Consider the following 14490-nt stretch of genomic DNA (forward strand, 5'->3'; position numbering starts at 1 on the left):
GGCATTACGACAGTGATATTCAAATAAGAATTTCAGAACACACCATAACAATATAGTTGATAATCTCCAGGGACTTAAAGCTTGTAGCTCTGCGCACATCCACAATTTTCAAAACAGCTCTTTAATTCTGTTTGTAAAACTAAAAGAGATGAAACAGACTTTGTATATATTTAGAATGACGGATATAGGATTCACTGCATGTTGCTTGCTCATTTTGTATAAAAGCATGATCAATCGAAGTCTACACTTCATACTATAGGAACTAACCACAGCTGTCTAACTGATATTTGGACATCTAACAACATAATGTCAGTGAGCCTGCCTGAGTCTGAAAGCACTTTATTTTGAGATCCGTTCAAATGAAAAAAGATCCTGTAATTTAATGCAGTTTGTGTGAAAGTGCACATACATTTTTATTTGTAGTCTATACTGTCAATTATAGTTCTTAGAAAGAAATTTGGAATCACTAAAAACCGGTATCTGCAGGTCACACCTACAGAAAAATCGAAAATCGGACAAAAAAAGGCACCCGGTGCATCTCTGGATTTAAAGGAAAGTACTACCATTTTTTTTATATTTTACCATGTTCTTACCTCAAGTTAGACAAATTAATACATACCTATCTTTTTTCAATGCGTGCACTTCATTTTTGTACAGCGCTTCGTGATTCTGTAAGACGAGTATGTATGGTGGACTTTGGAAGTTTGAGCGAGAGGGGTTTTATTTTGTGCCACCATACTTACTGTGTTACTACTCATGTAGTTTAAATAGGGAAAACATGGAAATGTTTGGTGGCTTCTAAATTCATCCCTGTTTGGATCCTAATGGGGCTAAGCTAAATGCTAACATATTCATGACGTGCTGTACAAAGATTACGTGTAGGCATTGAAAAAAGATAGGTAGCCTATGTATTAATTCATCTAAGTTGAGGTAAGAACATAGTAAAATATTGAAAAACTGTTGTGTTTTTCTTTAAGACAACACTGCCCTTCTAAAATGAATACACTAAATGGTTCAGTGCATACTGCATAGTGTATGGTACGTCATTTGGGACACAACTAAAACTCTAGTGTTTTACCTAAAATACAAGATTTTCTCTATGGTTAGTGATATTTTAGTCACAATTTGTGTTTCAAGGTGCACCAATACTTCAAAAGCATTGTGATTCTCGGAAATAAAAATGTTACGGTTCCTACATTTATTAGTATCGATCGGGTGTGCCTCATAAGCCTTGATAAGCCTCTGGCTCTTTGATCGCCCCCTGGTGGCTGGCTGCAGTACAAGTCATAAACCCCGCCCTCTCCATTCAAACAAATGGGACTCTGCTCTAAATAAAAAAAAATATTTACACTTCCCATAAAAGTTTCCGAAAGATGGTTATGGTCCTTTCAAGTAGTTGTTATCACGCTGATATATGTTCCAGGTTTCATTATTGTGGTAAGTTTCATTTTAGCTTGTAATGTGATGCTATAGAAACGGGGCGTGTCGTTATGATTGGCGTGGTTGAATTGGTCGAGCGAGCGTTTGGGCGGAAGTTCGCCTCTGGCTCCACGGACGATTCCTTCTGCGCATGCCTTCGCTCCAAACTGACGTTTTTACGTAACATGGCGGCGACCGTGGTTGGACATTTTTGGCTTCAATTCATAACAATGGTGGGAGGTGACGTCGCCTCGTCCATCTTTTTTTACAGTCTATGGTATCGATATTTTAAGTAAGACCGCGTTCCAGATATGTAAGGGATGCATTTCAAGTTGGTGTGGAACGCACACTTCCAATGCCTTCTATGGACGTCTGTGTTTTTTCTCCTCACGCTAGTGATACTGTGGCCGCTGTAGGGCTTTGATGGTTGTCTTAACGATTCTTATGACTTGCAAATGTAACTCAGTTAACTGAAATAAACTAGGCTTGATGACATTTGCGACCTCCGGAGGCTGCAGCCTTCGGATTGATAAACGGCCATTCTCTCTTGGTCACTCAAAGTTGCAAAAAAGTAACAATCTGCACTACCAGTAAACCATCAGAACAAGTATTCAGCACGGCTGGAAATATTATAACGCAGATAGGTGCCGATGCCATGGGTGCTCGAGCCGAGCTCCGGTGGCCAAGGTCATATGCACAGTTGCTTCACATTTACTTCATGTGTCGCGTCTAAAACCACACGGAAAACGTGACTGCTTTCCTCATCTTCAGAGCGTGTGGGCACTGCCCAGGGTTGCATTTCCCAAAAGCATTGTTAGCAAACTACTGTCGTAAGTTACTTCGTTACTGACGAAGATCAAGGATTTGGTGTTTCCCGAAACCATAGTTCAAACCACATTCGCAAGCTGCATCACAAACTTGTGTGGTATGAACGACAGCTCTTATGCACTTGTTATTAAACGATTATTATGTTGTTAAACGAACATGGTTCAAACGACGAATGTGCGACAAAGTAACTATGCTTTCAGGATACAGTCGTAACAAGGTAGTTCGTTTCTCCAACTATGCATTGTACTATGTTGGTTCAGCAGTGATTTACATCCAGAGCGTTTTTCGTTGCTAAGCATGCACGCACCACCACATAAATAACTTTCATAGATAACGTTAATAATTTGCAAGCTGCTAAAATGCTTGAGAGAGCAATTCCAAAAAAGCACTGATAGGAATGGTAATATCTGCAGGTTATCTACTAAAACAGCGCAAATTAAATAACACAGACACAACAGGTGATTTAAATAATGACCAACACAATCTACTAAAAGCAGCGCAAATAAGTTCAGGGTTGCAAATAAGCAGAGCGTATGCTCCTCAGCTGCCAGTGATCTTCACTCTTAGAAAGGATGTGTTAATTTGAACACACTATGTGTCATTTTGTGTTGACTTTGTGTTAAAATATAACACATGTTGTGTTAAAAGTAACACAAAATGTGTTGTTTCAATAATAACACAGAGATGGATGGATTCTGGGACAACGCAGTTAGTGAGGCTGTTTAAACTTGGCATTAAGATGTGTTTTCATCGATCGGATCACAAGTGGACGACGTTAGTGCCAGGTGTAAACGGTGTTCAAAACGTTTTGAGCTCGTCCACTTTCGACCACTTTCAACCACATTCAGAGGTAGTCGAAACCCCTTTCTATCGTATTGCTTTTGCTTGTGTAAACGCACATGTGGTTGAATGTGTTCGAACAGCCACACGCGACCGCCTTCTCTCCGCCCATTTATCTAATCTGAGGTACTAAACACAAGTTTTACGTCTTTTCTGACTTCTGGTGTGAACACAAGGTGAACCGCGCTATTTAAGCCTTTCATTGATAAATCTAAAGGGCTGATCTCCGTAGTTTCATTTTGCAAGCGTGTGAAAGTTGCGCAATCCTATTTCAGCAATTGCGCTGAAAATTCAGAGAAAGCTCCAACATACACTGCAAAAAATGACTTTCTTACTTAGTATTTTTGTCTTGATTCCAGTAGAAATATCTAAAAATTCTTAAATCAAGATGTATTTTCTTGATGAGCAAAATGACCTAAGAAAATAATACTAGTTTTTAGACAAAAAATATACAATTTAAGTGAATTTGTGCTTAAAACAAGCAAAATTATCTGCCAATGGGGTGAGAAATTTTTACTTGAATTAAGTGTTTAAGAAAAAAGAAATCTTTTCTCACTCCATTGGCAGATAATTTAGATTGTTTTAAGGACAATTTCACTTAAATTGTATATTATTTGTCTTAAAACTAGACTTATTTACTAAGGTCATTTTGCTCATCAAGAAAAGGAATTTTTAGATATTTCTACTAAAAACAAAACAAAAATACTAAGTAAGAAAGTCATTTTTTGCAGTGCAAGCAGCGGACTCCGACATAATATTAGTTCGCGTCCATATAAACTCATAATTACTCCCGCTCGTGTTTGAATGACAGCAGAGAGACTCGCCCACCGTCTCACAGACCACCCCCTCACAGTATTCAGAACAGAAGCGGTTGAAAGTGGACAAAAGAGACGGATTTAAATACCAGGTATAAACGTAATAAGTCTCTCTCGTCCACTTGTGATCCGATTGATGAAAACACATCTTAATACCAAGTGTAAACAGCCCCAGTGTGTTGTTCCAGAATCAACACTAATGTGTTGTTTTTAACACATTCGAAAACCCAGCTAACCAAGCCATAGTACACTGAAAAGAACTGGAGGACAAAAAATGAAGTTTTGAAACACCTGCTATTTTGTGACTTCTTCTAGACAGCTTTTTTATTTCCTTTAGCAAATAAAAAAGCATTGCTTGGCAAACAATATTTTTTAATAATATGTTCCTCTGACATTCCAAAAAATACTGTTACGTGTGGAAAAGATCCTCTCTGATATCTGCCATGCCTCCTCCTATCAGCAACAATTGCAGCCATTTCAAGCGCAAAAGGGTTATACTTTTTTCAGCATTAAATAATGGCGCAAATACCACACGCACAAGCATTAGTAATCTCCTCCCATAAATTTTGCATCTGAAAGGGAAACTCCTAAAAAAGCATATGCAATAAGGTCAGTCGCAAAAATAACTAGACCACACATTTTCAGCGCTAATGATCCACTGCTGGTCTTTAGTAAATCCCGACAGTCTTATTTAACGACAAAATGATGGTTTGTGCTGGCTCAAGCTTTTAGTAAATCTGGCCCTTAGTGTCATCACAAACATAATATTAAAATATTCAATGTTTTTCATGGACAGCAAAAATGACTCCTCACCCAGTCAAAAGTAGTTTGCTGGTCTGGTGTTTAGTAAATGACCAAAACCACAGAAATCCATGATAAGGTAAGTTGCAACCATTGTGGAAAACAACATGACAGTTTTTTGTTTAATATCACACATTACTTGCAATTTCAAGTGCAAACTTTCACTAACAGAGCCAAACATGTTTTCAGAGTGTATTCGTAAAAACATCCCTTATGCTTTCATATGAATCTTTGATCCGACTCTCACATTTTCTCTGTTCACTTCCTCTCCAGGGATCAATGACATTGGAATTAGAAAACTTAAATACCTTACAGACCAATCACAACATTCGCCTCAAGTTTCATGCGTCACATGACATTTTCATTGAAGTAGATCTCCTCTGATAAATGGCCTGGCACTCTATGAGAAAAACGCACAGCGGCATTCATATTTCACAACACCGTGTCTCTTAACATTTACTTTGTCATAGGTCTCTGATGCGGCGTGCCCACATTACATTTGTAATGCGTGGCAAAATATATAAGCCAAATATAATAAGCATTTCGTCTCCTCAGCTAACAGCCTGACTTCAGTCTCATATATCTTGTGAAGCATTATGAATTCAATCAGATTTTCAGCAAAATGAAATACAGAGTAATAATGATGTTAGCTGTGGCTCTCATACACTCTGTCAGCTGTGACAGGCCGCTGTAAATTCTGTGCTGCGGCCTTAACACATTTAACTGATTTTAATATACGGTCAAAATAAACTGATTCTTCTCACTGAGGTTCTTCAGATGTCACATTGTGGAGAACCTCAAGGAACCTTCAATGCATTTCACCGCAGAAGGTCCCACAGGTGTGACTTTCAAAGGAGAGTTTATGAATCACCGAGTTCATCGAGCCACCTATGAAAACATTCCTATTCAACTCCACGTGTGTATGTGTGTGTCAGAAGAATTCACTTTCCCCATATGGTTTCAATGCAACCCTTGCGTGAGGCAGAGGTCAAAAGTCAACACCTTTATCTTCATTCTGTGACTCTGACTGCAGAGGTCCTATATGTTTTATGTCATGTATGGGTTTATAAGCTACCGGGTTTTTGGAGTCATATTTATATTACAATTATTAATATTTTCACATTTTATTTTTATGTTTTGTATTTAAAGGTGCCAAAGAATGCATTGAATCATTCTGTTCTACATAGAATGTATGTGACTTTATTAAGTGCAGAGACGGTTTTACATGTACATTTACAACCCTTTGCCCTCAGAATAAAACGATCTATTATTGACTTATTTGTAAGGGTCATGAATAATAATGTTGAGCTCTGCTCTGATTGGCTATTTCTCAGAGCAGCTCCTTCAGTAGCTCTGTGTGTGTGTGCAAACAGACCTTATGTTTGAGTCTGTATCAGACAAAAATACAGATTTTGAGGAATAATCAATTGTTTTTGGAGATTGTTAATGGACGTTTCTGAGTGGTAAGTCTGTGTTTTTTTAGTATGGACCTGCAAAACGTAACTGTAGTTACGAGTATTTGAACCCATGTACCCAGCAGCGTAACCAGCCAACACCGGGCCCCTAAGCAGGATAATCAAGGCAAACAATTGATTATTCCTCAAAATCTGTAATTTTTATTTTGCTTTTGTATTTAAAAACTGAAATTCCTTTTGTTTAACAAAATTGTTTCTGGACTTTTAAATAGTCCCCTTAACACTTTAATGGGCTATACAAATTTGAAATTAACAACAGTACAAATGTCACAGTTTTAATACATTTTCACTTTTTTTTTTCACAATTTTGTTTGCAACACAATACATGACTTCAAAAGGTTGCAATCACAACCCATTGTCAAGGGCGTAGGTTTGATTCTGGCATTGGGGGGGACATAAATAAAATGGTCGCATTGCAAAAACTGTTTATCACCGTTTACTTGACATAAACAACAGACAACTCAGTATGCACTTTACTCAGTGACATCTGACTCGCCACCCCCGGTGCCATCCCAAATTTAATGTACTATAATAAACAATAACAATTCGTTATGTCCTAGAGCCTAATAAACAGTAACTGTTTAAGTCTTGTCAAAAAAAAATCATATTGTAACATATATGAATCCATATTTACTTTATAACAATGAAGAATATGCAATTAATATTTCATTCTTAATTTAATTTTGCCAAAAAAAAATCCCAGTGTTGAAGTTGGTATGTATATCATGCTGTTTCCTGTTTTTACCATGTTGGGGTTATTTTCTTTCATGGATTAGGGACCCCCTAAATAATCTTGCTACCCCATTTATAAAAGGTTGACAAAAGTTTGCAACTCCTCAGGGTTAACATGGGATTGTCGTGTATTGGTGAAAACACTGTCCTTGAATCATTATGTGGCACAACTTTTTTGTGCATGAAACAGTTACAGTGGGTATAATAATACTTTCTTCCTCACTTACCTGTAGCCCGAATAATCACGCGCGTCTTGTTGAGGGAACTTTGGCGCGTTGTACAAAGTGAAACCATCCTATCAGACGTAGCGAGTAAAGACAAGTCAATAAAGTGATGTGATTTAAAGCGGCGGGACTCAAGAAATGCTAATCCAATCATATTAGCAATGTGAGTAGAGAGGCGGGACTAAAGAAATGCAAAGCCAATCATATTAGCGATGTGAGTTACGGAGGCGGGCATTGCAGAGAACGAAAGCTGTTAACCGTTTGTGTACCACATAGAGCGTCATTTTTACAGAACGGGATTGCAAAAGATTTTTAATCTCATTTAAATGATTCCTGAAAAAATATATAATTAAAAAAGTAAAGTAAAAAATAGAACACACAAGAATAAGACAGACATTAGTGGTTATATATAAATACAGATTAATTGTTTGGTCGAAATTATTGCTAGGGACAATTCAGTCTTCCCTGAATATTGCTAGGGACATGTCCCTAGCGTCCCACCCTAAATCTACGCCCATGCCCATTGTATTAACAATATCGCAAGGTAAACATGGTAAACAAGTCTTCAATCAGTTGATTGTACGAAACAGAAGATGAGAGTTATAAAGTAGGTGGCGCTATGTGGTCTTGACATCTGCGTGCCATTAAAGATACAAGAACATCAACTTCTTCTGTTCAGACCTTTTAATATGAAATGGAGAGTAACACAAATGATGAAGAATACAGAAACATACTAATAAAAGATTATCAAAATAAAGGCCATCTGACAGATAAGAAGCTGGGAGTGGGGAGTAAAAAGCTTACATGATAAACTATAGTAGATCCCATAGTATTTAGTAAACTGTAATAATATAGTACAGTGAGTACTATATACAGTCAGCGGCAGATATTTAAGAGCTCCACTTACAAACCTGTCACATGACTTCAGAAGACTTACAGTCTAGTCCAAGAGTCATAAAGATTGTCTACTTTATGATACTCTAGTGGAGTTTTGTTTTATGGTCACCATGCACAAGCAGTATGAACATTCTGTGAGTGATGACAAAATTGTAGTGTGAACTAAAACAAAAATGCTTTTAGTGCAGTCGTTCAGAAAACCATCCCTGTTCCGATGCTTAAAAGACCATAGAAACAGATACAGTGATTTAAAGAAGCTATAACATAACAAGAGAATCCTTGCTGAACCTGAGGAAAAGTAAAACCTTTCATTTTAAAAACAGCAAAACCTCACACTGCTCTACAGGATGAGAGAGAGAAAACAAATCAAAATAAACGTGTGTCTCTCTTTCACCCTAACCATTTTCTACTCAATCTTGAAGAAGTCCAGAGGGCCTCATGTTCTGTGCAAGAAGCTCAACGTCAAGCAATCGGCAAAACATTCGAAACAATCCATCAGTGGGGACTTTTGCATGCGTTCAACAGCGCTGACCGAGATGAAGTCAAAACTGATTGGACGGTGCTATTCATTGTCGCGCATTGTGAAATTAACTATTGATTTTTCTCTTCTAAGCTTTCTGAAATCTTGCTCTTTTCATGTTTTCTGACAGAGGTATTACAGAGACAAAGCTTGACTCGAGAGTCTGCATAATAGCCACACAAATGTTTCTCTGTTTCCTCAGAATAAGAAGAGCAGTAAAACCTGCAGACAGATGAAGAGCAAACCCCCCTCCAAACAGTAGCTAAAGCTGATTTTACATAACGCATTGTGTTTAATAGCATTCTGTTGTGCATTTCTCAAACTGGTCCTGTAGCTCATACATCATGATGCTAGTAAGATCATGGGTTTTGCAGGAAATGCAGTTAATAATGTGAAAACGCAATAAATTGTAGTTGAAGCCATCTGCCAGATGCATTCATGTACATAAATTATATGAAGTTTTAAATATATAGCCTGTACGAGCGTATTTATGCAGCAGTCTCTGCATTTTCCCATGACAATTCCTTCATCATCCTTCTTCCCAATCTCCTCCATCTCGCTCTTTTCCCCATCTTGCAATTCCATTGTTGGGGGGTTTTAGCTCGTATCTCTCGATCTGAGCCTCAGGTTTGAGCCCCCTTCAAAGACAGCAACCCAAGTAAGCCAAGTTTGTTTACTATTAACTATTAGACTGGCACGCTTGTGAATTGGCCTAATTTATAGAGCTTGCTATCCTAAGCAGTGCACACCAAGGGCTCGAGGTTTGACTGCTTAACCAGGATTGATTGGTTAGGATGGACTGGTTAGCTAACTACTCCATTCTGGGAACAAGAATCATACTCCTTCTCTAGTTGAGCAACTGCTGTTCGGATTTATAATGTGTGTACGGTACGGGGAGCTCCCTCCATGTACTATTGACCTCAATGCCGCAGACCACCTCAAGAAGATTCAAAGCGTTCATTGTCATGTACATGAACTAAATGTAGACTGTTTTTTATATGCAAGTACTGTATAGAGTGGGAATGTAGAGAAATATTGACTATGTACAACATGCGTATATATGCAAATGTACAGTATTAACAGTTTAACAGTACTTAAAGTATTAACTTATGTGCAAAAGAAAAACAGCAGTACAGTAATAAGTACAGAGTAGGAGAAAATATCTGCCTTTTGCCTATATGATATCTGTATAGGCAAAAGTTAGTATTAACTTCTGCAAAACAGTATTGCTGTAATGTGCAAGTGAGTGCAAATATAATATGGCAATGGCAACAAACCCAGGTATTTAAAGCAGCAATAACATTAACAGATGTGCAAAAATCCTAACATTATAGCATTGAAAGACCATGATGCCTACGGAGCAAAATTTGTCATTACTAAGGGGACGAATTAAGAGCTAAGATGCAAAAGTCACTAAATGATATTAACTGAATTAACATCGCCCACTAACGGTACATTCAAATGGTGCGTCAGCGTTAATGCTTCTCATTTATAACTGAATTGTCAGGTCACTGTGGCACTGTTGCTCGTGGCAAAAGTTGAACATTTCTCAACTTTTCAAGCGTCAATGCAGTCTTCAGCCAATCAGATTAACTAATGCAAATAACCAAGCGCAAAGCCAGCCAGTTCATGTGTTGCGGCCACTGAGATTGGCTGTTATCACTATGACAATCATGTCAGGGCCATGCTTCAGACACGCCTTCCGTAAAGTGTTAACGCTGATGCCCCATGTTAAAGCAACACTGTGTAGTTTTTTACCTTTATATAATGTCTCTAAAATTATTTCAGTGATAGAACAACTTTTAACTGGACAAATTGTACTGTTGCTGCAACCTGAGCAGCCTCCTAGCTGCTTCAAGCACACTCTGAAAGTGGCGGTGGAGGGTAGGAAACACAGCCCCACCCCTCCCCCTGCCTGCAGAAGAAAGTCTGATACCAGGCACTGTTGTGCTTTTCAACCACATGGGGGAGCTGTAAGTCATTTTTACATGGAAACTACATAGTGTTGCTTTAATGCTACATATTCTTTATTATCATGAAAATACCTGAAAAGATTTAAAGAACAACAATATAAATATATCCTTAAGCAATAACCTGGAGCTGGGTGTGTATATGGTTCTTCTTCTGCGGCCCATATTGAATTTCTGCACAAACGTTTTAAGTAATGATCTGTTTGCCCTTAATAAAACTAAAAACACAGAATACACTTTTACTTATGGCTTAATTAAGTTAAATCTTTTTTTTTTCTTTCTTAAAAACATTTTTTTTTTTTAAATCTTGGTATTTTTTTTCCTACTATGGAGGTCTATGATTGCTTGCTGCTGTGTGTTTGCCATCATTTCTCGTGGTATCTTCTTTGTGTTCGTCGGAGGGGGGGAGGGGGGTGTGTGCGGGTTTGGAGCAGCGTGGGGATGGGTGGATGGTGGCAGGTTTTTATCAAGTGAATTATCTAAACTCAAGTAACTTTTACTCCTGTTTTATTCTTTTTAACATTTTAAACTGTTTTTATTAAAATCACATTTATTTTCTTTAATTGTAATTTTAAAATCTCATATATCTTTGTTTTTATTGTGATTTTATTGTGTATCTCTTATTTTTACATTTTTCATTTTTATATATTGTTTTCTCATTTCTGTGTAAAGCACTTTGAATGACCTCTGTGTATGAAATGTGCTATACAAATAAACTTGCCTTGCCTTGCCTTGCCTATTCTTTTGTAAAATGTGAAATTTTTTTCAACAGATTTCATTGCTTTTACACTATTTTGACCAACAGGTGTCATCAGCATGTGTGGTGTTTCGAACGAACTAAATCAATTTGCGAAGCAATTGGTTCAATTAATTCGAAGCTTCGAAAAGCTTAGTTTCTCCCATCACTACGTCCTCTGGCTTTTGAAAGTTGCGCCATTTCACAGTAATTCATTGAGAAGCATAGCAGGCATCAACGTCCCATCAACCCATCCCTACTTTTATTATTTGCAAAGTTTCTAGTTGGATCCAAGCGTGCCGCACAAGCCCTGAAAAGTGAAGCCAAAACGTCTCGATCGTCCCCCATTGACTGGTCCCAGTATAGCTCATAAACCCCGCCTGCCCATGTTATTCAATGGGACTTGAGACCAACTAAAATATTTAATTACACTTTAATAATTTTTTCCGAAGCTGGTTTCTGTCATTGACTGTAGTTTTAATCACGCTGATGTAAATTTAAGTGTTTGTTTTTAAAATAAGTTTGTGTTTAGTTAGGGGCTGTCCACACGGAGACGCGTATCACTGTATACGTATAAATTTGTTATCGTATTGGCGTTTCATCCACACGGATCCGGCGTTTTGGGAGACTGAATCCGCTATTTTTTGAAACCGGGTCCTAAAGTGGATAAATCTGAAACCGACACCCTTGCGGTTTCGTCTGTACAGCCAATCTGTATATTTTGTGAAGCAAAAACGTCATCACATCGCGTGTAGAAAGCGTCACACGTAACAGCAACAACAATAACGGCGGACTACGTGATTGTGTTCGTGCTACAGAAGCTACTAAAGCCTACTAGCTTTATTACAGCAAAATGTATTGCTTCTATGCAATTGTGGTGACCAACAAGCGATAATGGACAACACCATATGTTGGTTATGCGCATGCTCAAAGTCTTCTTCTCCGTGTATAGTGTATATCTGTGGCAGAATTACAGCGCCCCATACTGGTCCGGCATATATACTACACCGCTTTCAGTCGGTTTCAGTGGTTTCGTGTTTACGGATTATTTTTTTAGAGCAAGGAAAAAAAATGATCGGATAGGGAATGCACCGGCTTCGTGTGGACATAGCCTTAGCTATTTAATGATATAAAAACGGTGGTCTCACATCATGATTGACAGCTGTGATATCGTGTGATATGCGCATTCTGCGAGAGCGAGGGCGGGGTCATGATTTCGCGGTTTCACTTCCTGCTCACTACTGCGCAGGACTGGTCCCGAAATCGCTACTGCGCAGACTCAAGGCCCAAGATGTCAGCGCCGTATCTGGACTCTGACGACTTCACTTTTCACCAATGGAAGAGAGCGAACAGACGTCGTCCATCTTTTTTTACAGTATGGTTGGATCTTTAGTAATTTTGCACTTGTTTACGTCTTGTCCAAAGAAGTGTTTTTAGAGGTTTTTGAGCCTGGTGAAAAATGCTAATTTACAAGAAAACATGTCAGACAGAAATGTTGTGTGATGATGGGTGATGGGTTGCTATAGTTTTGGGTAAACCAAAATTAATCTGTGTGACAACACAGCCTCTAGACCCTAGACACCATTGTGCAATGGCAGTCTGTTTGGTGTGCTCTATCTACAAATACCTCAGTTTTCAGTCACCATACATGAATACATTCAGACGTTTTGATGTTATTCGGTAGACTCATCATTTACTGTAGGACAGCACAGCAGTTATACACTTAGTTCAGACTGAGGCCTTTACACAAGACTCTCATCACTCTCCACAGCTTCATTACACAAATCTCATTCACAAAAGCATCTCTGGAACATTTCAGAGGCAGCAGAAACGAAACAATATAGATTTTGGCAAAGCATTTAAAGCGGGGTGATATTAAAAGGACCGTATTGATGCTCAAAGATTGATCTTATTCAGGGAATCTCAGTGAAAAAGCTTTTTTGCTTCTGTTGGAAAGGCAGAGAGTATATCATTCCTCATGTGTTAGGATAGACAGCAAACCATTAGAGAGAAAACTTTCATTAACAACTCATCATCATATTGACATCACATTATTTCCACTGAGGAAAACTGAGTGTGAACTTCATCATTTCTGAGAACTTTGAAATCATTCAGTTCAACAACTAGCACAGTAACTCTGAAAGGCACATATACTTTGAAAAAATAATCCTTATTCATAGCATTTTTAAAAAAAAGCAAACTGATTTTAGTTTAAAGCCACTCGTGATGACGTGATATGACGTATTTACTGTACAACTACACTTGCAAAGATAATGAAAAATCTATTTCACTTATGTCCGAGAGTGTATAACTCGAGGTAAAAGTTTTACTTTGTTTACTTTTAATTCTTTTTCTGACATGAGGACAAACAAAAAAGCACTTTCCTAAAGCAAAAGGTTTCTTAATTCACTCACAGAAAGTGTATTTGAGGAGATTTGGAGAGCGCGTAATAACGCGTAACGCTGCACTCTCTCTCCCGCTCTCTTTCTCTCTGTGTGTGTATAAAGTGATTGTGTTTCACTCACCTCTCTGCTGAGCAGCACAACATCCCAACAACAGCCCGATGATCCACACAAAACACGAGCACTTCATTCCCAAAGCTCCTGATCTTCTCTTCACATTCGCGGCTCAGTCAAACTGTGTGGAGAAACTCAGTAAAGTTTCTTCAGTTCCTCCCGCGCTCTGAGGAGGAGCACACGAGAATATAGCTACTCTGCCCAAAATATAACCTTAACATACACCCTACAACATAACTACAGCTAACTGTCCCATTACACAAAAGTTGTTCAGTGTTGATTTTAAAGTCTCAAACGATTTAATGATTTCTATTCATTAAATTGAAAATGTAAATTAATTTTATTTAGATTATATATTTAAATAATTGTATATATTATTGCAGTTGTAAAGCAGTCAATAGGAAAGTTTACTCAAATATTGTGTGGTGTAAATCTTCTGTATGTGTAATATGTTATGTTATGCACTTATTTAATTAAAATGTATTTTACTATGTATTAAACTATACTTTGATATGTTTTTATTATTGTTGTTTTAGGGGCGGTTTCCCAGACAGGGCTTATCCTCGTTCCAGACTAAAATGCATGTTTGGATGCCTTTATTTAAAAACAACTATCACTGATGCATCTTAGCATATATAAGTGCCATATAAAAGGTTTAAATTAAATGTCCTAAATATAACTAGGCATAGTCCTCGATTAATCTAAACCCTTTCCATG

At 37.9% G+C, this 14490-nt stretch overlaps 1 protein-coding gene across 5 annotated transcripts in view; it reads right to left on the reverse strand.

Moving 5' to 3' along the window:
• Window positions 1-13923, reverse strand: part of lama2 (laminin, alpha 2) — a 260335-nt gene extending 246412 nt beyond the window's left edge. For all 5 annotated transcript variants that reach the window (XM_065268827.1, XM_065268826.1, XM_065268825.1 and 2 more), the window contains exon 1: window positions 13783-13923. In XM_065268827.1, coding sequence (XP_065124899.1) covers window positions 13783-13849 — 67 coding nt within the window. In that variant the 5' untranslated portion in view covers window positions 13850-13923. The remainder of the gene's footprint in view (window positions 1-13782) is intronic.
• Window positions 13924-14490: the final 567 nt, after the last annotated feature.

This window comes from Paramisgurnus dabryanus, chromosome 12 (assembly GCF_030506205.2).
Source record: "Paramisgurnus dabryanus chromosome 12, PD_genome_1.1, whole genome shotgun sequence".
Taxonomy (NCBI): Eukaryota; Metazoa; Chordata; class Actinopteri; order Cypriniformes; family Cobitidae; genus Paramisgurnus; species Paramisgurnus dabryanus.